We start from the raw sequence: 26584 nt of genomic DNA on the forward strand, positions 1-26584 counted from the left end.
TATTTAATATGATATGTTCCAACACAAAGCCAGGATGTCCATGTACCACTTCTATTCAACGCAGTACTTGCAGTTTCAGCTACTGTAATAAGGCATGAAAAATAAAGTCATCAAGATCAGAAAAAGAAGTAAAACTATTTTCAAATAACATCATTGTTTACTTAGAAAATCATGAAACATCTATAAAACAAGTATTAGAATAATAAATGACTTTGATAAGCTCACAGGATATAAGATTTATATATAAAAATCCACTGCACTTTATATAATCTTTATATACTAGCAGCAAACAACTGCTGCTAGAAAATGAAATTTAAAATGTATATTCAATTTATAATAGCACCAAAAAGAAATTAGAATAAATTAAACTTTTGACATGAAGAACTTTTCATTGAAAATGACAGAACAACATAATTCTGTAGAGATTAGAGATATATATAAAAAGCCCTTTAAAAATGGAGATATAAATAAATTAATCAAAATTTTTTTAAAATTAGAAGACTCAATGTTATTAAAACATCAGTTCTCCCTAAGTTGAACTACAGATTCAATGCAATCTCAGCCAAAATTTGCACAGTGTTTTGTAGAAGCTGACACTTTATTTCTAAAATTCATAAGGAAACTCAAAGAACCAAGTATTCTTGGCCCAAAACAATGTTTTGAATATATTGTGAGATCTTATTTCAAGGCTTATTTTTCAGTCACATTAATCAAGATACTGCAGTACTGGCAAAGAAAAAAAAAAAAGGACAAAATACCAATAAAACAGGAAAACTGAAATAGAGCCACATATATAAAATTAATTGATTTTCAACAAGAGTGCCAGGAAATTTAGTGGGGTAAGAATGTCTTTTCAACAAATGGTTCTAGAACAACTGAATGTCCACACAGAAAAGATAACAAAATGGACCTTAATCCCCTGTGTCTCACCATACAGAAAAATTAATTCATAAAAGTTCTAACTATAAAGCTTCTAGAAGAAAACACTGAAAATACCTTCACCACTTGGGGGTCAGCAAACCTTTCTTATAAAGAACATGAAGTGGTAACCACAGAGAAGTAACTTTGTTAAATTAAATCTAGCAGTGGCCACAGGACAGGAAAAGGTCAGTTTTCATTCCAATCCCAAAGAAGGGCAATGCCAAAGAACATTCAAACTACCGCACAATTGCACTCATCGCACATGCTAGCAAAGCAATGCTCAAAATTCTCCAAGCCAGGCTTCAACAGTGCATGAACCATGAACTTCCAGATGTTCAAGCTGGATTTAGAAAAGGCAGAGGAACCAGAGATCAAATTGTCAACATCCGCTGGATTACAGAAAAAGCAAGAGAGTTCCAGAAAAAACATCTATTTCTGTTTTACTGACTATGCCAAAGCCTTTGACTGTGTGGATCACAACAAAATGTGGGAAATTCTTAAAGAGATGGGAACACCAGACCACCTTACCTGCCTCCTGAGAAATCTGAATGCAGGTCAAGAAGCAACAGTTAGATCCGGACATGTAACAACAGACTGGTTCCAAATAGGAAAAGGAGTACGTCAAGGCTGTATATTGTCACCCTGTTATTTAACTTCTATGCAGAGTACATCATGAGAAACGCTGGGCTGGAAGAAGCACAAGCTGGGATCAAGATTGCCAGGAGAAATATCAATAACCTCAGATATACAGATGGTACCACCCTTATGGCAGAAAGAGGAACTAAAGAGCCTCTTGATGAAAGTGAAAGAGGAGAGTAAAACAGTTGGCTTAAAACTCAACATTCAGAAAACTAAGATCATGGCACCTAGTCCCATCACTTCATGGCAAATAGATGGGGAAACAATGGAAACAGTGAGAGACTTTATTTTTGGGGCCTCCAAAATCACTGCAGATGGTGACTGCAGCCATGAAATTAAAAGACCCTTCCTTCTGGGAAGAAAAGCTATGACCAAGCTAGATAGCGTATTTAAAAGCAGAGCCATTACTTTGCCAACAAAGGTCTGTCTAGTCAAAGCTTTGGTTTTTCCAGTAGTCATGTATGGATGTGAGATTTGAGCTATAAAGAAAGCTAAGTGCTGAAGAATTGATGCTTTTGAACTCTGGTGTTGGAGAAGACTCTTGAGAGTCCCTTGGACAGCAAGAGATCAAACCAGTCAATCCTCAAGGAAATCAGTCCTGAATATTCATCAGAAGGACTGATGCTGAAGTTGAAACTCCAGTACTTTGGCCACCTGATGTGAAGAACTGACTCACTGGAAAAGACCCTGATGCTGGGAAAGATTGAAGGCAGGAAGAGAAGGGGACGACAGAGGATGAGATGGTTGGATGGCATCACCGACTCGATGGACATGAGTTTGAGCAATCTCTGGGAGTTAGTGTTGGACAGGGAAGTCTGGCATGCTGCATTCCATGGGGTCACAAAGAGTCGGACATGACTGAGCCACTGAACTGAACTGAAATTAAACTTCAGCAAAATTAAAATTAAAAACGTCTGCTCACCAAAGGTTATACCATAAAGAAATGAGTAGGGACTTTCCTGGTGATCAACTGGCTAAAGACTCTGTGCTCCCAATACAGGGGACCAGGGTCCAAATCCCTGGTCAGGGACTAGATCCCACACGCTGCAATGAAAGCTCCCGCACGCCGCAAGTAAGACTCCTGTGTAGCCAATTAAATAAATATTTTTTAAGAACAAAGGAGTAGGCAAGCCACGGAGTGAGAAAAAAAAAATATTTGCAACTCATGTATCTAACAAAAGACCAGTATCCGGAAAGAATGTAATAACCCAATTTTAAAATGGGCAACAGATTTGAAAAGACATTTCACAGAGGAAAATATACGAAAGGCCAATAAGCACATGGAAATGTGCGCCACAGCCTGAGTCATCAGACAAATGCAAATTGAAGCCAGAATGAGATACCACCACACACCCACCAGAAGGACTACACTGTGAACCAGAGAGCACCGAACGCCAGCGAGGCTGTGGAGCCTCCGGAATGCTCAAACGGTGCTGGTGGGCGTGTGAAAACACAGCAGCCGCTTGGGGTACAGAATGTGGCAGTTTCTTATAAATCTAACCACATTCCTCTCCTCCGACCCGGCACAATTCTACTCCCTGGTATTTACACAAGAGACATGGAAGCGTATGTCCACAAGAAACCTACCCAAGCATCTTTATTCATGAGCCCTCCAAAATGGAAACGGCAAGGGGCCCGCGAACAGAACGGCTAAATGTTCACGCAATGACGCTACGCAGTAATCCTAGAACAACTAGTGTGACCTGCAGCAACGTGGGTGCGCCTGAAAAATACACATATGCAAACTGGCAAAATTAATCTACCCTGGCAAAAGAAAAATCAGAAGTTAGGGAGGTGCAGGCAGAAATTAGCCAGGAGAGGGATTCATGCCGGGCTGATGGTGATGCTCTATGTGCCGATAGGAGCTGGGATACAGAGAATAGTACTGTTATGACCTGTGCATTTCACGGTACATCAGTTTTACCTCAAAGAAAGAAAAAGAACCACAAACAAATACTGGACTCTGGTTGCTGTTGTTATTATTGTTCAGTCGCCCAGTCCTATCTCTTTGCGACCCCATGGAATGCAGCACGCCAAGCCTCCCTGTCTCTCACCATCTCCCGAAGTTTGCACAAGTTCATGTCCATTGCATCGGTGATGCCGTCCAGCCATCTCATCCTCTGACGCCCTCTTTTCTTTCTGCCCTCAATCTTTCCAATGGCAGACAGGGACTCTGATTAGTGAGAGGCAAACTGGAGTCTTTGCAGGGTCACGTGAACCGCTATCAACAACTGATTTTGAAACACATCCAAAAAACCACACGGGCTTGCTGGTGGAGGGAGGGATGGGTGTGTGATGAAGCCAGGAGCAGAATGAGCCCTGAGGAATCTAGGTGGTGGGCGTGGGGGTGTTCTCACTGTAATTCTTTGATCTTTCCTGCGTGTCTGAAATTTTTCATAGTAAAAAGTTGGAAAATTTTTAAAGAGACTGAGATATATCAGCCAAAAATAGAAAAGTGAGAAGATGTAGCAGGAGACTCCTCCCTGAAGCCCTGAGCTCTCGGACATCCCTTGTCTGGTGAGGGTTAGGACCACCTTCTGCGAGATCTGCAGTGCTCCAGCCCCGGTGCCAGGGTAGGTGCCAGCCTCACAGTACTTCCCAAGTGAGTGGAAATAACACCAAGGCAGTGTGCGTGTGTCCGTACGTGTCAAATCACTTCAGTCGTGTCCGACTCTGCAACCCTTTGGACTACAGGCTCCTCTGTCCATGGGATTCTCCAGGTAAGAATACTGGAGTGGGTTGCCATGCCCTCCTAAAAGGGATCTTCCCGACCCAGGGATGGAACCCGCATCTCTTAGGTCTCCTACCTTGGCACTAGCGCCACCTGGGAAGCCCCGCTAGGGCAGCCTTTTCCCACTAATTTCATGAAAATGAAAACCCAGCAGGAGCTGGGCTCTCGAGAGCCTGCATCGCCACCTCCTGGAGGAAAGGCTACCTGCACCTGAATTCCTGCCCCTTTTTGGGGCTGGCTTCACAGCGGTCCCCTCGCTTCCTCCCAGGGCTCGGCCAGGCCCTCACTGCGGTAAATCTGGGGGTAAGATGCATGGACGATGCATTCCTCCAGAACCTGGGCCCCTCGGTCCACAGCTCCTGAGGGGGTATTGGCTCCCCTTCCCCTCCTAGCTGCTCTCTACAGGCTGGGGGGAGGCAGGCGCTACAGGGAGGTCCTGGAGGTATGCCCCCCCAAACACACGTCACAAAGGCACAGGCCAAGACCACCCTCTCAAGGTGATGAACAAGTCCCCAGCCTGCTATCAACCCCAACCCCTTCCCTCTGCCTTGGACACAGGCCACATCAGGATTGGTGGTGGTTTAGTTGCTGCATTGGGTCCAACTCTGTGACCCCATGGACTATAGCCCACAAGGCTCCTCTGTTCATAGGATTTCCCAGGGAAGAATACTGGAGTAGGTTGCCATTTTCTTCTCCAGGGGTTCTTCCCAACCCAGGGATCAAGCCTGGGTCTCCTCCATTGCAGGTGGTCTCCTGCATTGCAGGCAGTTTCCAAAAAAGAACCCGAGGCACTGAGAGCTGGAGTCATTTTCAAAGATCACACAAGTAAGGTGTAATGGGAGAGGACTCTTCGTCTCAGCCAGACCTTATGCTTTTTGTACAATAACACACTGCAGCCCCATGAAGTCAAAGATGCATGCGTGCGTACTTGGTCCTGCTGATTCTTTGGGACCCCGTGGACTGTAACCCACCAGGCTCAGGATTAGGACACTCTAAAGACTGTTGATGTTGGAAAAACACTGAAAACAGTCATTCTAAAGATATAGTTCTTGGGATTGCCTGGTGGTCCAGTGGCTAAGACTCTGCCAATGCAGGAGATGCAAGAGATGCGTGTTCGATCCCTGGATTGGGAAGATCCCCTGGAGAAGGGCGTGGCAACCCACTCCAGTTTTCTTGCCTGGAGAATCCCATGCACAGAGGAGCCTGGTGGGCTACAGTCCATGGGGTTGCAAGGAGCAGGACACGACTGAGTGAGTAACACTATTTTTAAAGATGTAGTTCTTTAGTTATTATCAGATAACAATACATTGACACCTCCCACAGTGGGCATGCCTGAGTGCCCTGCATCCTTGGATGGAATAAGCCACCTGGAGAAGGCACCTGAGCCCGGTGGAGGGACAAGCCAGCTAGAGCCGGGCTGGGTGGATGGTAGGTGGGCAAAGTCCAGACTGAGGTGCATCAGGGGCAAGAGGACCAGACAGAGACATGAGCCTGAGCAAAGCCACAGGAAGGGAGGTCTCGGATCGTGCACTGAGTTCCGTGCTCGACGGTCACACTGTGCCACCCCCATAGGTGCCCTGGGGGTGGGCAGGAGTCTTGCTGGCTCTCAAGGGGAGCGGGGTATCCTATCAGAGGGGCTCTTTGATCTCCTCTGTCCCCACCTGGCTCTCTCCAAGTAAGCAGCAACAGTGTCAGGAAAGGACAGAGGGAAAACCCAGGACAGGCTGCAGGAAGGTCAACTCCAAGATGCCCCGGAAACAGAAGCTGGGGGAGCAGCAGCTCAGGTCACACCAGCAGGAGGGGGGGTCGGTGCCCTGACCCATGAGCCACAGCACAGTCACACCTCCCCGGAACCACCTCCTCCCTGACACACAAGCCCTGGGGGCCGTGGCCAGCAGAGCAGGCTGGGTGCCTGGGCTCCCCGGGTGCCTCCTTCCTGCCGCACTAGCTCTGGGTGCAGGACGCAGCCAGCTCTGTGAGGAGGAGCTCTGTGCTGGCTCGAGGGGCGCCCGGAGCAGGAGAGGAAGATGCTCGGTGCACACACAGTGCCAGCGCCCCCAGGTTCCCAGCACCTGCCTCACAGGACACAGAGGGGACACAGTGGACCCCGGGGGAGCGGTGGAGGGTCTGAAGGAGAAGAAGCAGGGGGCTGGGAGAGTAGCTGGGAGACCCACTCTGGACCAGAGAAGAGGGTCAGCCTCAGAGGGGAGAGAAGGGATGCAGAGGCGGTGAAGGGAGGTGGCACGAGGGGTTCCCAGTGGGACCAGTGGCTGGGACAGAGTAGGAGGGGGCCAGGCTGCAGCCCAAGGTCACACTGGCTCCTCGGTGCCTGCCCAACTCTGCCTGCCAGGCCACCTCTGCTCTCCTGCCCTCCTCCCCCAGGGACCAAGCCAGATCCCCGGGGCCTTGGCTACTGCTCCATCACAGAAGGAGGCTCTGACTCACCCCAGCTCTGAGGGCCAGTGGAGAACATTCTGTATTCCTGTGCCTCCCCCGGAGTTAGGAGCCCAGAGCTGGGAGAAAGCTCGGAGGCTTCAAGGGGGCCGGTGGGATGGGATGGTGTCCTCAGACACTCTGGGCACACAGGGCCACCACCCCACGCGGGGGGCATGGGCAGGCACGGAGGCTCAGAACCCAGGTCTCAGGCCACCCCTGCCCCCCAGCCAAGCATCCAGCAAACCACAGCCTCTGCACTCAGAGACCGCAAGCACTCCATCCTAAAGACAGGCAGTGGCGGGGCAGGGCGGGGCAGGGCTGGCCACCACGTCAGCACATCCAGTGGCCTCTCCAACCACCAGGGTCCACCCAGCAATCAGAGGCCCCCCTCTGCAACTGCTAGAGCGACGGTCACGGCCACCCCTCGGAGCTCCCCAGCTTCTCCTCCCTGCCTGGCAGGCACAGGGCATTCGGGTCCTGTCGCTTCCTCCACGTGGCACCAATCACACCACAGGAAAAAAAACACACCATCACCAGGGCCTCTGAGGCCGGGCCTGACCTGAGTCCATCTTGCTGGACTCAGACTTGCCTGTCTCTTCCAAAAACACAGCCCAGCCACTGGCACCTCCACGATGTTCTGACCTCAGGCCCTTTGCATCTGCTATTTCCTTTGCCTGAATGTCCTTCCTCAGGATCCTGGCCTGGTCAGGTCCTTCTGGACATGTATATTTCAGCTCAGTGTCACCCTCTCAAGGAAGGTGTCCGTTAATACACGTAAATACACACATACACACACATGCAACTGGCAACAATCACATCACATCACCTGTTCTTTGCTTTTCCGTCTCAAGTCAGAAATTGGTGTGTTTATTGGTTAGCTGCCTGACAGCGATTTCAGATGACCAGTCCCAAAGGAGCAAGGGACTGGCTGTCCCTTACCTCTTACTTTAGGCCAAGTACCTAGGGGATGCCTGAACCTAGCAGGACCTCCAGAAAGATTTGCTGGCTAACTCAGACGACTGCTGTCAATAGTTATCCTGCAAACAGGAATTTGGAGATGTCATGACCTGAGATGAACTCAAAGGTCATGACCTGAGATGAACAGACAGAGGTCACTGATTGGTCACTCGTGCTGGTAGGAGGGAGAACCAGGACCGTGGGGAGGAACAAGTGCTGGGGTGCAGGTTGCTGCCATCCGGAGCCGGGCGGCTCTTCACACCGGCAGACAGCCCAGCCCCAAGGCATTTTCTTTACTGTCTGAGCCACCAGCGAAGCCCTCCAAAAGCATTTTCAAGTTTTCATAGTAAACTTTCAGAGCCGGCGCTTCTTTGCTATTTCCAAGGGGTGTGTTGCTTTGTTTATTCAGCTTGCTGAAGTCAGAGTTTCCTCGTTTGTTAAAAAAAGAGAAGAAAGAAAGAAAAAAAGGAGGGAGCATGGGAAGGCCTAAGGCAGATCCCAAGCCCAAAGGCAGCGGGGGGTCTCCAGGAGCTGAGACCTGCATTGCTAACTGTCCTGAGTCCCAGCAAGGCCACTGGTTAGAGGAAACCTCCCTAGTTTCTCCACTGTGTCCCACCCCCACCCCACGCCCAGCCCAAGGGGAGTGGGATCCACACTACAGAATCCACATGAGAGCGGTGGAGGCAGGACTGTGGTCCGCGGGACTTTAGGCAAAGCGCTTTCGGTGGTGGCTTCCATTCAGAGATTTGTGCCCAGATGGGAAGGGAGACAATGGGGATGACCAGCTCTGAGCAGATGGTCATCGGAGACGTGAGGCCAGGATGGCAGAAGCAAAGAGGAACAGGGCTGGAGGAGGCTTCTGAGACAAAGCATGGGGACAGAACAGACACAGCCACAGCCAGTCTCACATGCAAGCTGGGCCGTGAGACTGCCAAGAACAGAGGCCTGCCTGACAGTGCGGCAGAGCCCCTGTTCAGCCGCGCTCTGCACCAGAGCGGAGGCCCCCCGGCTGGCCTGAGAGGGCATGGTCAAGGCCAGACCCAACCCAGAATCTCCCCCACTTTTTGCCACCCAATGCAGTCAACTTAGGTCTGAGAGGGGGAAAAAAACAAAAGTAATGAATCAAGAACCCAGGACGTGAACTTGGAGCCTTACCTCACAACATGTACAAAAATGAACTCAAAATAGAGCAAAGGCCTAAATACAAGCGCTAAAACTATAAAACTCTCAGAGAGAAACACAGGGGGAAAGCTTTGTGACATTGGGTATGACACCGAAAGCCTGGACATTAAAAGGAAAAAGTTAATAAATTGAGCTGCATCAAAATTAAAAATTTGGGGGGACTTCCCTGGTGGTCCAGTGATTAAGAATCCACCCGCCAATGCAGGGGACACAGGTTCCATCCCTGGTCTGGAAACTAAGATTCCCCACGCCTCGGAACACCTAAGCCCATGCTCCATCCACAGCAGGAGAAGCCGCTGCAATGAGAAGCCCGCACACCACTACGGAGAGTAGCCCCCGCTGGCCAGAACCAGAGAGAGCCTGTCGGCAGCGGCAAAGACCCAGGATAGCCAAAAACAAACACACAAAGTGTAAAACTTTTAAGCTCCAAAGGAGCCGATCAACAGAATGAAAAGGCAACACACAGAATCTTATGTCTGATGAGGAATTCATATCCAGAATATTTTTTTTTAAAAAAACACTAGGACTTTCTTATCGGTCCAGTGGTTAAAACTCTGGGCTTACACTGCAGGGGGCTCAGGTCCGATCCCTGGTGGGGAGGAAGGAACTGGGATCCCACATGACACAGAGCGAGGCCAGGAAAAAAAAAAAACAAACTTCTAGAACTCAATCACACACAAAAACAAACCACCCAATTAAAAAATTGACAAAGGGCATTTCTCCGAAGAAGACATACGGATGCCAACAGGTGCACGGGAAGATGCTCCACATCACTAATCATTAGGAAAATGCAAATCGAAACTGCAATGAGGCACCCCCTCCCACTTAATAGACTGGCTGTTGTTTAAAAACAGAACAGAAAATAACACGTGCTGGGGAGGATGTGGAGACACTGGAACCCACGTACCCTGTTTGTGGGAACGTAGAATGGTACAGCCGTGGTAAAAAGCAGTATGGCAGTTCCTCCCAAAATTAAACATAGAATTGCCACGTGATTGGTGGCTCAGATAGTAAAGAATCCACCTGTATTGCAGAAGACCTGGGTTTGATCCCTGGGTTGGGAAGATCCCCTGGAGGAAGGCATGGCAACCCACTCCAGTATTCGCACCTGGAGAATCCCATGGACAGAGGAGCCTTGTGGGCTGCCGTCCACGGGAATGCAAAGACATGACTGAGCGACTAACACTTTTACTTTCTCCATGTGATCCAGTAATTCTTCTGGGTGTGTACCCAGAAAAATCTGAAAGCAAGGACTTAAGCAAATACCTACACACCCAGATTTATGGCAGCACTTTTCATAAGAGCCAAAAGGTGATTCTTGATAGACCATGGATAAACAAAATACAGCCTACAATGGAATACTATTCTGCCTTAAACAGGAGGGGACTCTGACATCTGCTACAACATACAGGAACTTTGAAATTATTAAATGAAATAAGCCAGTCACAAAAAGACAAATACTGAATGATTCCATTTACATAAGGAACCTGAAATAGTCAAATTCACATAGACAGAAAGCAGAAGGGTGTTGGGCAGGGTCAGGGAGGACGGGGGAATGAGGAAGTAGTGTTTAACAGGGCTTCACTTTGAGAAGATAGGGGCTTCTCTGATGGCTCTGTTGGTAAAGAATCCACCTGCAATGCAGGAAACCCCGGTTCAATTCCTGGGTCGGAAGATCCTCTGGAGAAGGGATAGACTACCCACTCCAGTATTCTTGGGCTTCCCTGTGGCTCAGCTGGTAAAGAATCCACCTGCAATGTGGGAGACCTGGGTCGGGAAGATCCCCTGGAGAAGGGAATGGCTACCCACTCCAGTATTTTGGCCTGGAGAATTCCATGGACTGTGTAGTCCGTGAAGTTGCAAACAGTCAGACACGACTCAGCAACTTTCACTTTCACTTCACTTTGAGAAGATGGAAAAAGCTCTGGAGATGGATGGATGATTGCACAACTATGCGAGAGCACATAGTGCCCCTGAATTACACACCTAAAAATCGCTGAAAAGGCACACTTCATACCATACGAAATCTCTTACATGTGGAATCTTTAAAAAGGGTTGTTGTTTAGTCACTAACTCATGTCTGACTCTTTGTGACCCTGTGGACTGTAGCCCGCCAGGCTCCTCTGTCCATGGGATTCCCCAGGCAAGAATACTGGAGTGGGTTGTCATTTCCTCTTCCAGGGCATCTTCCCGACCCAAGGGTCAAACTCGAATCTCCTGCATTGGCAAGCAGATTCTTTGCCGCTGAGCCACCAGGGAAGTCCTAAAAAAGGGTGCAAATGCACTTATGTACAAAACACAAGTAGAGTCACAGGTGTAGAAAACAAACTATGGTTGCTGGGGAATAACGATGGGGGCGTGTACACTGGGAAACTGGGTTGAGTACACACATATACATGTGACAGATAACTAACAAGGACCGGGAACTTAGCACCCAGACCTCCACCTGATACTCTGTAATGGGATTTCCCTGGTGGTCCAGTGGCTAAGGCTCCATGCTTCCAGTGCAGGGGGCGCAGGTTCAATCTCTGGTCAGGGAGCTAGATCCCACACGATGTAACTAAAAATCCCGAATGTCGCAATGAAGTCGAAAGATCCCACGTGCTGCAACTAAGACTTAGAGCAGCCAAGGTAACTAAAATAAATATTATTTTAAAAATTACTCTGTAATGACCTACTTGGGAAAAGAATCTAAAAAAGAGTAGATTATAACTGATCCACCTTGCTGTACACCAGAAACTAATACAACATTGTAAACCAACTATAATAAATCCTTTTTAAAAAGGTACATTTTATGTTATGTACATTTTATCACAATTTGTTTTAAATGAGTCCAGAGCCCTGGGCACCCGAGGTCCTTACACACAAGGGGTCAGTCCCAATCTCACGATATATGTTATTGAAGGCGGTTCTTTATTGTATAACAATGTGATGGTCATGCCATTCCTTAGTAGGACGTTACATTGAAATAAATCCTCTAATCAGGAAAGGTTTTGGACAGACCTATTTGGGGCACAAATAAAAAAAATTACAAAGCACCAGGCGAAGGTGACCATATCAGGCAGGCTGACCCAGGTATCCACTCTGTCCTAGGTCCCTTCTGTCCCCAGAGCCTGTCCCAGGCCTCACCCCACTAGCAGGGGACACAAGCAGCTCCCAGCAGGAAGGTGCCTGGAAGCGGGGCAGGCAGGCTTCTGGAATTCTCATGGGACTGGGCTTCCCACACCATACCAGGAGTAGGGGACCCAATGGCAAAGGCTTGCAGCCAGACTCGGGGACTTCAAGGCATCTTAGGATATGGAATTATCCTGTGCATGGAGGACGCATGAGCACTGGAGTGGGTTGAATGGCGGCCTCCTCAAAACTCATGTTCACCTGGAACCTGTGGACATGGTCCTATTTGGAGGAAAGGGTCTTGCTGATGTCATTAGGATAAGGATCTGGAGTTGTGGTCATGCTGGGTTATATTTGTGCTCAGTCCCTCAGTCCTGTCAGACTCTGCGACCCCACAGAGAATAGTCCGCCAGGCTCCTCTGCTCACAGGATTTCCCAGCAAGAACGCTGGAATGGGTTGTCATTTCCTCCTCCAGAAAGGAAATAACCTTTTCCCAGGGATCAACCCTGCATCTCTTGCATCTCCTGCACTGGCAGCCGGATTCTTTACCACTGAGCCATCTGGGAAGTCCCAGTGGATTACTGGAGTGGGCCCTAAATCCAGGAATGAGTGTACCTATAAGAGAGAAGCAGAGGGAGACCTGAGACACAGAAGAAGGCCCTGTGACAACAGAGGCGAAGACTGGAGTGAGCATCCAGCAGCCAAGGATGCCAAGGTGCACCATCCACCACCAGAGGCCAGGAGACTCATGGAGAGGATGCTGTCGCAGGGCATCCTGAAGGAGCCAACCCTCCAACACATTGACTTCAGACGTCTGGCCTCCAGGGCTGGGAGAGGATCCATTGCTGTCGCTGTAAGCTCCCCAGGCAGTGGTACTTGGTTACATCAGCCCTAGGAACCTAAGTTGTACTGGATACCACTACTGGATACTGGAGTGGGTAGCCTTTCCCTTCTCCGGGGCATCTTCCCAACCCAGGGATTAAACCCAGGTCTCCCGCATTGCAGGCAGATTCTTTACCAGCTGAGCCACCAGTGAAGCCCAAGAATACTGGAGTGGGTAGCTTATCCCTTCTCTAGCAGATCTTTCCGATCTAGGAATTGAACTGGAGTATCCTGTATTGCAGGTGGATTCTTTACCAACTGAGCTATCAGGGAAGCCCTAGGAAACCAAGGCCCAGGTCAATCAGAGCTACAAGAGGAAGAGGACCAGGCAGGCCTCGGGCCAAGCCTCTCATCCTGGAGACAGGAAAATCAAGCTCTGGCAACTCGGGTCCAGGACACTGATGACCGCAGCGAGTCAAGGGTATGAACTGCCCAGGGACCCAGAGACAAGAGGAGCCATCAGAGTGAGGCCCAAAGCATGCTTCCCATGATGGGGGGCTGTCCAGCCCCCAGCCCGCCTCATGGCCATGACACAGGACCCCCTGAGCAAGTCAGAGAACCAGCTCTCTCCTCCCTGGTGAGCCTGGGACAGACATCCAGTGACAACGTGACCTGGCCCTCCCCGCCCCCCAGACCAGCCTCCATGACCAAGCAGAGAAACATCTACATTCTCTGCCGACAGCTCACCACGCGGCCATTCCCAGCCTCCCCGAGGCCCAGCTGAGCTAAGTCACTGCCCCCCCACCCTCACCCCGCCCCAGTGGAAAGTTCCCTTCCTGGAGATTCTCCCTGCTGAAACACAAGCCCTTGGAACGAGATAAAACTGCTTGATTTGTAAAAGCCACAAAGCCAGTCCAGAACAAGGAAAAAAATGCCGACCCTTGGCTGGAAGGAGGCCGGTGTCTCAGCGGCCAGTCACTGCTCGGTGACTCATCCCGGCCTGCTGACAAGCCCTCCGGCATCTTCCCAGGGCACAGCCTCAGCCTCAAGGGAGCTGGAGACGGCGTGGCTGCCCCAGAGAACCCGGACCCCAAACCGGGCAGTCTTTGGTGCTCCCGGGAGATGGAGCAGGGACACCTGAGGTCTCCTGAGATAGCCCCCAACTGCCCCAAGCCCCTTCCCCACCAACCCCTCCTGGACAGCTGCTGGGCAGTGGCCAAGAGCCAGCCAGACCCTCCTTAAATGCCAGCCCAGCGGGTCATGAGCAGGAACAGCTGATTCTGGAAATTGGCGGGTGGGGCGTCTGGCCAGACAGGCCACCATCCACACACGCTGGGCATCGTGACTCCAGCCTCACTCCTACTCGGTGTCCCGCTGGGGAGGGAGGCAGCTACCTCAACTGCCTAATGGGGTCCCAGAGGGGCAGGGACTGTGAGCGGCAGCCCCACAGGAGACGGGGACCCCCAGAATCAGCTCAGAGCCCACTGGTGGCGGGGGGGCAAGGCCTGCTGCTCCGTCTCCCCCACTTTACAGATTAGGAAATGGAGCCTAGGGCCACAGAGCAACTTGCTCGAGGTCCCAGCAGGAACAGGGTAGAGATAGCTTCCCCAGGGGCCGCTGAAGCTCTGAGTTACAATTAAAGACCAAGGTCAAGGTCCAACCAGGTTTGAGGAACTTGGAGGGACAGCTTGAGGACCTGCATTTTCTGGAACCAGGTTTCTAACCCAAGCTTTGAAAGAAATAAGTATCTTTGGATGAAAATGCATTTAAATGAGGATTTCTTAGGAAATCCCAATTTCTCCTCAGGCGTAGCCCGGGGGACCCGCTCCACTTCTCATCACGAGGGCGTGGTGCTCGGCGAGGCTATAAAGGCACAGAGCTGACTGTTTATTCAGTTCCTGAAAAAGTTCCTGGAGTTTGCTCAGCCTGGGAGGTTCCAGGACGTTGCCACCACTTCTGACTCCCCAGAGACCCCTTCCCAGCCCTTGTGCTCTGGCTCTCTGGTCGCCTGTCACCCAGCTGGGCCTTGGCTTGGTCATCCGTGAAAGTGAAGGCTGGGTGGGAGGCCCTTGACCACCAGGCCAGCAGAGTGATCATCTTCCCAAGTCCTGCACCCGGCAGCCCCTGCAGAGGCTGAGAGCAGGGAACCCCGGCTCCCACCCCGTCCACCCCGGCCAGCCCACATCACTGGTGCGGTTTCACCAGTCGTGCCTTCTGGCGGTCTCCGGGGCCACCCCAGCTCCCGTGGTTGGTCGTGGTGCCCATTGGTGCGGGCCCAGTGGCATGGATACGCACGTACACCCACCGCCCATCAGCAGCTCCCCTGCCTGTGGGTGCCCCATCTGCCCTGACGCCACACTGGGATCTGATCAGCCCCTGGAGCAGCAGGCAAGGGGCCACCTTCAGAGGAGCCACGGAGACATGCCTTCCTCCCCTATGGCTTCTTGGGGAGTCCACCATCCCCACCACAACACACGCAGTGACAAACAACAGAACAGTCTGATGACACCTGTGAAGACACCCAGGGGCCAGCTCAGAGCACCTGAAGCCTGGACGCTGATGCCCAAGACGTCTCAGCCTGCGCCATGTACCCCAGCACCTGGCGCGAGGGCTGCGCCGCAAGCAGCAGGCTGGGGAATGAATGGGAACTACTGATGACGTCAGATGCTGACCCAGGACACACGCCTGGGAGAAGGATCTTAGGAGGTCCACCTTGGAAACAGGGGGCTTTTAACCGGGGTGACTTAGGAGGGGCAGCCTCTTTTCTCTCCTCTTGTCGGTTCTTGCCCAGTCCTGATGGGACTGAGCCCACTCGGTGCGGGGCTACCTTAACTCAAAATGTAACTCAAAACGCATGCTGTGTGCAGTGTGGATACCAATCCAGGGACCTGGAAGCCCCCTCCAACCCAAGGACCAGGCGTCTGCCCTCACGCCTTGCCCCGCCGTGACATTCAGATGTTCTAATCAGTGATTCTACCCCAGAATCTGAGCAGAGCCCACAGATCTGGTCTCTCTGTCCTGAAACGTCCCATCCAGACAGGGATGCTCATCGCTACCCTCCTCCCTGTTCTCTGTGCCCAGGTGAGGACAGGACCCGGATGACGCCAACCCCGCAAGTGGGGGTCACCTTGGTCAACTCCCCCAAGCTTCCGGCAGAGCAGGAGGAGTTCTGTCCACTGTGTGTGCATACACACACACACACACATCGGCACATCTTGTCTGGGCACTGGGAGCTCCCAGCCCTGTAATCAACTCCCAGGAAGGCACCAAAATGCTATTTCAGGGAGGAGACCAAGGCGGCCTTGAAGACTTTGGCGAGCAGCGGACAAACAAACCACACGGTGGACAGACAAACCAAAGCGGCGCCCCGGTGCCGCCGGACCAGACCCCAGCGCCAGAATCGGGTCCCCCCCACCAGACCGTTTCCTGGACTTCAGCGCCCACTGTCTCAGCATTCACAGCCGCCTTCAGATGCAAAAGTGGCACGCTGGGAAATGAAAGAGAAATAGTGAGGGAAGGGAGAGGCGAGTTTAAATAAAAGCCAGACTTAGCGAAGCTCCGCTTTTGGAACATTATGGAACATTATGTCCCAGGACCTCAGAACAGTAGAGAGGAAAAGAAATATGCCCAGAAAAATGAGCTGAGGTGACCCCTGGGTGCTTATGTCCCAAAGCATAAAGAAAGTTTTGAGTTAAGGGGAAGGGGCAGCACGGGGCAGGGAGGAGGGCCCCTTGCCTACCTGTGATCCGGTCTCTCTCCATCATTACGGATATATTTAGCAGCAGGCGGGAGTCCCAGCGTCCCCCTTTCCAGAGACGTCCTCCCCTTTCTCACCCCGTCGCCCTCCCTCTTTCTGCCTCCTCCTCCTCCTCCTCCTCCAAAAACACTCTTTGTCTGGTCTAATTTCTTCAATCTGTTGCAATCACGAATGCCTCCAAATTACCACATTTCCATGTGCTGATCATATGTTTGTGCTCCAAACTGAAGTAGCATTGTCTCTTGGAACCGGGAGGGGAAAGGGAGCGAAGGAGAGAAATAAAAAGAAGAGGCGGGAGCGCGGGCCGGACGTGGGCCTTGAAAGGCTCCCGCGGTCCCCGGGGTCCTGCGGCCGAGGACCGGCCGGCAGGGGCTTTGTGCGGTGGCTCCCGAGGTGCGGCGGCGAGTGGCTTCCGGCGCCTTCTCTCCACCCCCTCCAGCCCCTCCGCCCGGGGCTTCTCGTCTGGCTGCTCCTTTTTAATATCCACTTGGAGAAGCTTAACTTAGCCTCTTGGAAACCAGCTCACAGAGTCAAATTCCTGGCGACTCGCAGAGTCTTTCATTCCGCCCCCCGGCCCGCGATGCTGCGATTTCCTCTGGTTTGAGCCTTTGCAAAGCCTGGTTCCTGCCTGCCTGCCCGCCTGGGCTCCCCTCCACCTCCGCCGGCCCTGCGCCCCCACCCCGGCCTGGCCGGAAGGAGCGGTGGTCGCGTCCCAGGCCGGCTGCCACGGGGAAGGTTCAGGAACACCTGCCAGGGATGAGCCGGAGAAGTGCCCCCCTGCAGATGCCCGGGTGTCCTGTCAGCTTGCTGGGACAGAGGAGGCGACAGAGGAGCTGGCTGGCCCGCCCCGGCGGAGAGGGGAGCGCGGGAAGGAGACTTCCTGGAAGATTCCTACCCCTTGCTCGTGAGTCAGTGAGTCTCCAGCCGTCCCCTGGGAGGGCGCGCAGTTCCTCACCACAGATTCCCCAGACTCAGCGCCTCTCTGGGAGGAGGGGACAGGGGCCTGGCCTGGCTGGGGGCTCAGCTGTTGCTCGGGTCTAGGGGGCTGCTCACCTGGCAACTCAGGGGCAGTGGGGGGAAGGGCAGCACGTGGTCAGAGTGAGGGCTGGGGGTTGGTGGGGTGGGGGCACTGGGGCTGGTGGCATCTCCTCTGCTCTTTAAGTTTCATTCACTTCAAGGGTTCAAACTAGCAGCCCTCCGCTCAAGGAACACAGAAACAGGCTCTGTTTGCCTGCCTGACCCTGCCTAAAGAAATTGTTGTATCTGTGCCAATGTTGAACACTTGGGCAATTTCACCAAGAACTGCAGATTTTCCTCTTGGAAAAGGGAGGGCATACAGCCACACGGAATGAGCCCTCACGGGGCGGGTTTGAAGAGTGCTTCCCTCTTTAGATGAAACTGCCTTTTTTTGGCTTGCTGTGGTCCCCACAGCAAAATGATGCACTCGGTCTGATTATCTGCCGGCGCCTCCCCAGGTGGTCTCTCAGCTTGAGGTCTCTGCCCCACGGCCACACGGGCAATGTGTCACCGGAAGAGGGCCACACACCATTCTCTGTCGGATGGCTCCCTCTGCCCAGGGCAGGACTCCAAATGCAGTTTCCAAAGTATCGAGGGAAGAAGAGGGCAATAGGAGATGAGACGGTACGATGGCATCACCGACTCAATGGACATGAATTTGAGCAAACTCAGGGAGACAGTGAAGGGCAGAGGAGCCTGGTGTGCTGCAGTCCACGGGGTCACAAAGAGTCTAACAGCAAGAACAACAAAGTGGCAAGGGCGTTTTCTTGGGGGTGGGAGTGGGGGCCGACACCTTCTGGGAGACACCGAATCGCAGCTCCCAGCAGAGTCTGGAGGACAGCTCCAAAGCCGGCCATCTGCACAGTGAGGAGAGGTGTTTCGGGCAGCTTTGGGGCACCCTGTAGGCTGAATAATGCTCCCCCCACCAAGATCTCATAACCTAATCCCCTGAACCTGTACATGGGAACTTGTTAGCATAGAGTCATTGCAGGTCCAATTAAGTGAAGGATCTTGAGATGGGGGGAGACATTACTTTGCCAACAAAGGTCCATCTAGTCAAGGCTATGGTTTTTCCAGTGGTCATGTATGGATGTGAGAGTGGTCATGTATGGACTGTGAAGAAAGCTGAGCGCCAAAGAATTGATGCTTTTGAACTGTGGTGTTGGAGAAGACTCTTGAGAGTCCCTTGGACTGCAAGGAGATCCAACCAGTCCATTCTGAAGGAGATCAGCCCTGGGATTTCTTTGGAAGGAATGATGCTAAAGCTGAAACTCTTTGGCCACCTCATGCAAAGAGTTGACTCATTGGAAAAGACTCTGATGCTGGGAGGGATTGGGGGCAGGAGGAGAAGGGAACGACAGAGGATGAGATGGCTGGATGGCATCACCGACTCGATGGACGTGAGTCTGAGTGAACTCCGGGAGTTGGTGATGGACAGGGAGGCCTGGCGTGCTGCGATTCATGGGGTTGCAAAGAGTCAGACGCAACTGAGTGACTGAACTGAACTAAACTTGAGATGGGAGACTATTCTGAATCACTGGTGGGGAGGGAGGGGTGTCCTAAATGCCATCATGTGTATTCAAGAAGGGGACAGAGGGAGATCTCACACACACACAGAAGGGGATGCTCCAACAGAGCAATCAGAGATGCAGAGATGGTGGCCTTGAAAACCAGAGGGATGCAGCCACAAGCCAAGAAAGGCCGGCAGCCCCAGAAGCTGGAAGAGACAAAAACAGCTTCTCCCCTGGAGTCTTTGGAGGGACCTGGGCCTTGCTGAGACCTGGGTTTCAGGCTTCCGGCTTCCAGAACTGGGAGAGAAGACATTTCTGCTGGTTTTAGCCCCCCAAGTTACTGGTAATTTGTTATTTACAGCAGCCACAGGAGATTCAAACAAGTACCACAGACGGACAAAAGAGCCATGGCTCCCTGGGCAATGCTCTCTGGTGAATGTATTTCATTCTAACGCATTACAATAAACCAACCACCGACAACCGAGCTAGAACAATGGGAATCATGCAGGGTTTTTAGATGCGCTTACTTCACCTCTTTTCCGATTCTGAAAAAAACTGTTTTTGTTTTTTTCTGATTATACATGTACTATATGCTCATTACACTTAGGAACTACAGAAAACGGATTTAAAAAGAAACCCCTTTAAGACAGGGGGCTGTGTGACTCCAATCCCCACTGCAGCAATCAGGGCCAGGAAGCCCCACGAGGCGGCAGACCAGTCCATTGGGTCTCCTCTGTCCTTCACTATCTCCCCGAGTTTGCCAGCTGGCGGGGGTGGTGGGCAGATGGCTGGGCCAGGACGAGGAGTGCAGTCATGGCCTCGGGTAACCTGGCCACTTCCTGCAGGCGTCAGTTGCACACGCCGTAGATTTTGCTGCTGCGGTCGGTGCAGCTGCTGAGCGCAGCTTTGACCCTCGCTTCCCGCCCCACTCCCCGCCCCGGCATAGTGTGGCTCAACGTCCAGTCCCCAGTCATGCCTAAAACTCCAAGCATGCTGGCCCAAGCAGGGGATAATTTGAAACCGAAAACCTGGCCGCACCGATTGGCTCCGACAGGGCTGTGTTAGTTACGAGCCGTGCAGAGGCCGGGCGCAGAGGCAGCGTGAGGCCAGGCAGGGGAGAAGGGGCAGCCGACCCCCACTGTTTACTGAGTCCTGGCCTCGTTCCCAGCATCGGCCACTCGGGGCGACTGGCCAGGTCAGGGCTCCCCAAATGACTCCTCCCTCCAGCAGAACACGGAGGGAGCTCTGTGGTTCTGAAAAACTTTGTCCTGGTCTTAGATTCACCAAGCACATGAGTGCAGTAAACCAGTGAGCAGTCCCAGTGAGGGGGTCAGCATTTGAAACCAGCACTTCTCCAAATCAACTGACGCCTGCTGTCCCGGGGAGGGAGGGCGCCCTCCCCAACCCCAGGCCACAACTTTGGGGACCTCCCCTATGCCAGTCAACGAGTCCCTGTTCCCAGCCACCTGTGCCTGCCCGGATGGGGTTGCCCAGCAGCCCCTTCCAGACAGTTCTAAAGGCAGTATCTCTACCCTTGACCTCCACAGACCTGCCCCTGTGACCTGCATACTCCCTGCCACCTTCTTTTTGATGTCACCATCATTAGAGAGGGGCCCAGGGCAGGTAAAGAGGAAGAGTGAGGCCTGTTTTATCTGTGAAGACAGCACTAAGTCCCCTTCCACGAAGCCCCCGCACCCAGCTGGAGGGGACACAGGAGTAAGAGGCGATCCCAGTGAGCCCTGAACTCCCAACACAGTCCAGGAGGCCTGGGCTGACCCAGCCGTGAAAAGGGGGCAGGCGCTCCAGGTAACTCTGACACGGGCAGCAGGGGCCTCAGGAAGGGGGTCCACAAGACGGGCACATTCTTGTTCCTGGGGCCCATTCTGGGGAGGGGCCTGTGAGGAGGTGGGAGGAGAGGATTCTAGCTGAAAGGACACTCTCTGAGGCTCTGGGCTCAGATTTCCTGCCACCTCTCACCTCTCCCACCCCTCAAGCAGGTACCTTCTTCGAGAATCCTCCATAATTGCCTCCTACCTATGGGAGACGCAGGGCTTCCCTGCTGCCTCAGTGGCAAAGAAACGGCCTGCCAGTGCAGGAGACGCGGGTTCGATCCCTGGGTCGGGAAGTGCCCTAGAGAAGGAAATGGCAACCCACTCTAGTATTCTTGCCTGGGAGATCCCAGGGACAGAGGATCCTGGTGGGCTGCAATCCATGGGGTCGCAAAAGGGTTGGACACGACTAAGCGACTAAACACCAACAAAGTGGGGGATACCAACCGCTCACTTTAAAAACAGACTTTTCCCTTCATTTCCTGCTCATCCTTCGACTCAACCACTGAAGTGCGCTTTCCTTAGTTAAAAATAAAGAAGCTCCATCCCTCCGGCCCCCTCCCACTGACCGTCCTGCAGTCATGGCTACTGTACCTGCCAGCAGAGTGGGCAGCCGGCCGAGACCCTCCAGGGCCGGCCCCAGTCTGGCCGCCTGCAGCCTCCCAGAGCAAGACGATGAATTCCGGGCCTGGGGCCGGCCGCATTCCTCTCCGGAATCTTCTCTCCACTTTTTATGGTGCCTCAAGTTTCGGCCGTTCCTAAATAAATACGATCCAGCTACTCTCTGCCCTGGGGACTGCTGCAGGGTTTACTGGTGCAAACAGCCTGGGCTGGCCTGTTGCTTTGGGAGTTCTTCCAGGTCAGCGTGGAAGGAAATCTAGACAAGGGAGAGAGACGGCCCAGACGGGGCCAAATTCCACCACTAACAGCCCTCGCGCTCAGCCATCCATCCCATCCTGCTGGAGCCGGGAGCTGGCGCTGTATTCCTGAAGGCCCCCAGCTCCCTGTGCAGAGCAAGGGGGAATCCAAGAGCGTGGGGACTAGAGTCCTCAGGAGAGTCTGTCCCAAGGCCCCTACGTCTGCAGAACACACCAAAACTCCCCCAAAGGCCTGGTGTCTTTCACTTCCCGCTGGAAATCCCAACATTCTGCCTGCTCATGGCACCCAATAAAGGCTCCCAGGAGGAACAAGGGATTTGAGGATCGGGTGTGTAGATTAATCCAGACCAGCCCTACCCCAGAGAACTTTCTGTGCTGATGTAGATGCCACGGTCTCTGTCGCGTTCAATATGGCAGCCACGTGTGGCTGACGAGGGCCTACAGTGTGGCCCATGCTACTGAGGAACTGAGTTTTTAATTTGTGTTAAATAAATGCTTTAAATGAAAATAGCTACTGTGCCTACAGGCTGCCCTGTCGGGCAGGGTCTGCCTCTCCTCCGTCGCCTCTCTGGAGACCTGGCATTTTCCATAAGCCTCTCCCCCATAAGCAAACAAAGAGAAAAGCTACTTCTCAGCCAAGGTAAAAGAAGCCTGATGTTTCTATTTTAAATATGTTTTTTTGGCCAATCACACTCCCCCACCCCCCACCCAGCTTCTCCTATCAAGTTCAATTCAGCAACATTTACTGCCTGCCTGCCAAGTGCTGTAAGAGCACCCAGCCCTATGGGATGGGAGGACAGAGCAATGCCCACTGCCCACCTGCTAACAGGATGGACAGGCTGGGTCAAATGACCAAATCACCCTAGAAAGAGATAGCTTCCAGAGCTGTGACCCCTCGGGGTAGGGAGGGGAGAGGCTGGACAGGGGGGAGGCCAGCAGGACTGGGGGCATTAGGCTGGGTTTACCAGGCGGTGCTAGTGGTAAAGAACCTCCCTGCCAACGCTGGAGATGTGAGAGACGCGGGTTTGATCCCTGGGTCGGAAAGATCCCCTGCAGGAGGGCATGGCAACCCACTCCAGGGTTCATGCCTGAAGAATCCCGTGGACAGAGGAACCTGGCGGGCTACAGTCCATGGGGTCGCAAAGAATCAGATACGACTGAAGCGACTTAGCATACACGCACCTTTACTCTGTGGGGACAAGGGAAACTAAGGTTCTCTCAGTCAGAGGACCAGGCCCAGATCTGTTTTAAGGAATCCCGTGCGTGGAGCCCATTGCGCAAGCCCAGGCACACAGGTGGAACTTAGTAAAGCCCCCCGGATGCGGACCAGACAGGGAGGAGCCTCTGGTGGGGAGAAAGGGTGGGGATAAGGGGAGACATGGAGGCCTAACTGAGACACGGAGGTCAAGGACGACACTGAGACGTTTGCTCGCGTGCCCAGGTGGATGGCGAGGCTGAGACATGAGAAATGAAGGAGAGGGTGTCAGCAAAGGGGGCGGGGGACAGCAGCTGGGGATCCCTGTGGGGGCCCAGGTGTCAGGTGAAAAGTGGCCAAGACTCTGGCCAGGTCTCTTCCTGGACCAGCCCCCCCGCCGCCGCCTGCAAAGGACACGCCCCCCTCCCTTGGTGACGGGGAGGGGGGCCTTCGGTATTGCCCTGGAGAAAGGGTGGGCAATGAGCCACATGCCCCCATACTGTCCACGGTGGGGGTGGAGTGGGGACGATAGCAGGCAGGCAGTGCAGCTGAGTGACAGGGGCGGGGCCCTTCCCCGCAGGAAGGGGTGTGTGAGCCGGGGCGGGGAGGGGGCCGCAGGGACACCAGCCGGGAGCTCACGCTGGGCACCCCCTATAAGGACAGAGACACAGCCCAGACAGTGGCATTTTAGAGAGTGCCTTGCGTGGGTGGGTGGAGACCACTCTCGATCTCGGAGGGAAGGGGCGCTAGCTTCCTGCAGCCGCTTTAACGAATCACCACATACCGGGTGGCTTAAAAATAGCAGAAATTAATTCTCTCACAGTTCTAGAGACAGAAGGCCAAACAAGGTGTCAGCAGGGCCGTGATCCCTCCAGGGGCTCTGGGAAAAAATTCTTCCCTTGTCCATCTTCCCGTGGCCCCAGACATCCCATGGCGTGTGACCGCAAAGCTCCCATCTCTGCCTCTGTCTTCACGTGGCCTCCTTCCTGTGCGTCCGTGTCTCTCTTCTTATAAGGAGCCCAGTCATTGGATTTAGGGCCACCCTACTCCTCTATGACCCCATCTCTAGGCCCTGAACCTCTAAAAGCCCTATGTCCAAATAAAGTCGCTTTCTGAGGTTCTAAGTGAATATGAATCGGGGGTGGTTGGCACTGTTGAACCCACGACAGAAGGGACGAGGGCGGGTCAGGGGACGAGGCCACCACCCCCAGCAGCACTTGAAGGAGGAAAAGCAGGACCCAGCCACACACCAGATGTCAGGGCAGAAGGAGAAGGCCCCAGGGATCCCAGCCAGGGGACAGACCAGCGTGGGCCGAGCAATGGAGGTGAGGAAACAGACAGAGGGGAAATGCCGTGGGTACCATGGGAATCGGGGCAAAGTTCGGCAGGTCTGGGAGGCGGCCGCTCAGGGTGGCTACTCAGGGCACAGAAAGGGAGAGCAGAGTGGAAGCCACTTGCAAGGGCCCAGGGCAAGCATCCCCAGAGCCCAGGCGACTTGCCCAGGGGAACACACACATGCGTGGGACCCAGGAGAATGTGTCCAGCGGTGTCTGCAACAGAAGAAACCTTCCATGGACCCCTAGTATCTGGCCAAGGGGTAGAAAACTCGCCCTCCCCACACGGGGGCACTACCCACCCGCGGTCAAATAAACAAACTTAAGAGATACACTGGTAGCTCAGCTGGTAAAGAACCCACCTGTAATGCAGGAGACCCCGGTTTGATTCCTAGGTCGGGAAGATCCCCTGGAGAAGGGATAGGCCACCCACTCCAGTATTCTTGGGCTTCCATGGTGGCTCAAACAGTAAAGAATCTGCCCGCAATGCGGGAGACCTGGGTCCGATCCCTGGGTTGGGAAGATTCCCTGAAGGAGGACATGGCAGCCGACTCCAGTATTCTTGCCTGGAGAATCGCCATGGACAGAGGAGCCTGGCGGGCTATAGTCCGTGGGGTCGCAAAGAGTCGGACACGACTGAGCGACTACGCACAGCACAGCACAAGAGCTACACAGAGCTCTGTGGGTAAGTGGGCAAACCTCAAGGTCGTCCCATCTCGTGAAAAAGCAAAAGGCAACAGCCAGCGCCCCTCGCACCCGTGATTCAACGCTGCCAGTGTCAGGAGCAGACGGAGCGTCGGCTGCAGACGCAGCACACGGTACAGACACACCCGGCAGCAAGCCATTCTGAATTCAGGTGGGTGCTCACCTCAGTGGGGACGAGGGTCACCCGAGCGCTGGGGCTGCACCTGTAACACCTTATTTCTTAAGCGGGATGCTGGGTGTACAGGTGTCATTATATTCTTCACATTTTAAAAGCCATATTTATCACGTATTTATTTATTTGGCTGTACCAGGTCTGTGTCTCTGGCACATACTATGGCATGTGGGGTCTAGTTCCCTGACCAGGGACCGAACCCAGGCCCCCCGCGTTGGGAGTATGGAGTCTTAAACACTGGACCATGAGGGAAGTCCCCTTCACATTTTTTAATATGTCCAACTATTCTATTTTTTTTTTTTTTTTTACAAAAAGGACATAAAGTGAGTGAGCTGACCATACAGTTACCCGTGGGTAGTCTAAGCTGATGGGCTATGTGGCTCATGCCAGAAACAGCCATCCCTACTCGTCTCGTGAAAACCTGAAATAAAGGGGCATCACAAAGAAGGCCCTTGGCCTTCTGGGGAGGAGATGGGTGTGGGGTCCAGATACAGGGGATCAGGCAGAGGAAGAGACAGAGGAGAGGAGGGGGTGGCAAGCTCCAAATGGGGGTTCTTGTGAGGTCAGCTGGACTGGGGCGTTGAGAGGCTGGGGGTCCGGGAGAGAACCCCGCCTGGACCCAGGTCTTAGCTGCAGGGAGGCTGGGACTGGAGCCAAGAGCCGGGAAGATGAGGGAAGGGTGTCTGGGCCGGAGCCCACAGAGGCCCCCAGAGACAGGATTCCGTGTGTCAGCAGGCGGCTCCGTGTGAAACCCAGATCACGGCTTGCAGCTTCAGGCTTGGGCAAATTATGCCTTAGGCTTCCAAGTGGAGCTGCGGTCATGGCTGCCAAGTGCTGATGGCACAGAACTGGCCTCCTTGGGCACAGGGAAGTAAGAGCCAGGAGCAGACTGTCCACGCAGCCCAGGGAGCTAGCCTGCGGAGACCTCGCTCCTGGAGCGCATGGGCCTCCCCCAGCACTGAGACGAAGGGAGATGGAGAGGCAGACGGCGGCAGAGGCGAAGAGCTCCAAGAAAGGCTCCCAGGAACAGAGCGGCATCTGGGCAGCCCAGGGGTTAGCGGCCCATGTCTGCAGGGGGCGGAGCCTCCCCTTAACTGCGGACGTGATTAGCGGCCCATGTCTGCAGGGGGCGGAGCCTCCCCTTAACTGCGGACGTGATTCATTCCCCGACCAGAGGCCTCCTGCCTGCGTCACCCTTCCTGTCCCTCCCACACACTCGTGTGGAGGCCAGCCTGCACGTCCCTTGGCACCTCAAGTCCCACCCCTGACCCCACTCCCTGCAAAGATCCATCCTCGGCCACCGCTCAAGCCTAGCGGTACCCAGCCCACTGGCAGGGGTCACCTCCAGAGGGCGGACTTGGGGAGAGGTTGGGCTAGCCCCTG

General features: G+C 53.4%; 1 protein-coding gene and 1 long non-coding RNA gene across 5 annotated transcripts in view; one reads left to right on the top strand and one right to left on the bottom strand.

The window, feature by feature from the left end:
- SEPTIN9 (septin 9) overlaps window positions 1–26584 on the bottom strand; it is a 179409-nt gene that overhangs the window by 131838 nt on the left and 20987 nt on the right. The window contains exon 1 of one of the 4 annotated variants that reach the window (XM_061392711.1): window positions 16543–16648. The exons of 2 other annotated variants lie outside the window; for them this stretch is intronic. In XM_061392711.1, the coding sequence (XP_061248695.1) occupies window positions 16543–16567 (25 nt within the window). In that variant the 5' untranslated portion in view covers window positions 16568–16648. Of the gene's footprint in view, window positions 1–3614; window positions 3688–16542; window positions 16649–26584 lie in introns of those variants that run through there. One more of the 4 variants, XM_061392709.1, reaches the window with a different exon arrangement.
- LOC133232821 (uncharacterized) overlaps window positions 1–26584 on the top strand; it is a 307249-nt gene that overhangs the window by 128431 nt on the left and 152234 nt on the right. The gene's annotated exons all lie outside the window — the stretch shown is intronic.

The sequence above is a fragment of the Bos javanicus genome, chromosome 19 (genome assembly GCF_032452875.1).
Source record: "Bos javanicus breed banteng chromosome 19, ARS-OSU_banteng_1.0, whole genome shotgun sequence".
Taxonomy (NCBI): domain Eukaryota; kingdom Metazoa; phylum Chordata; class Mammalia; order Artiodactyla; family Bovidae; genus Bos; species Bos javanicus.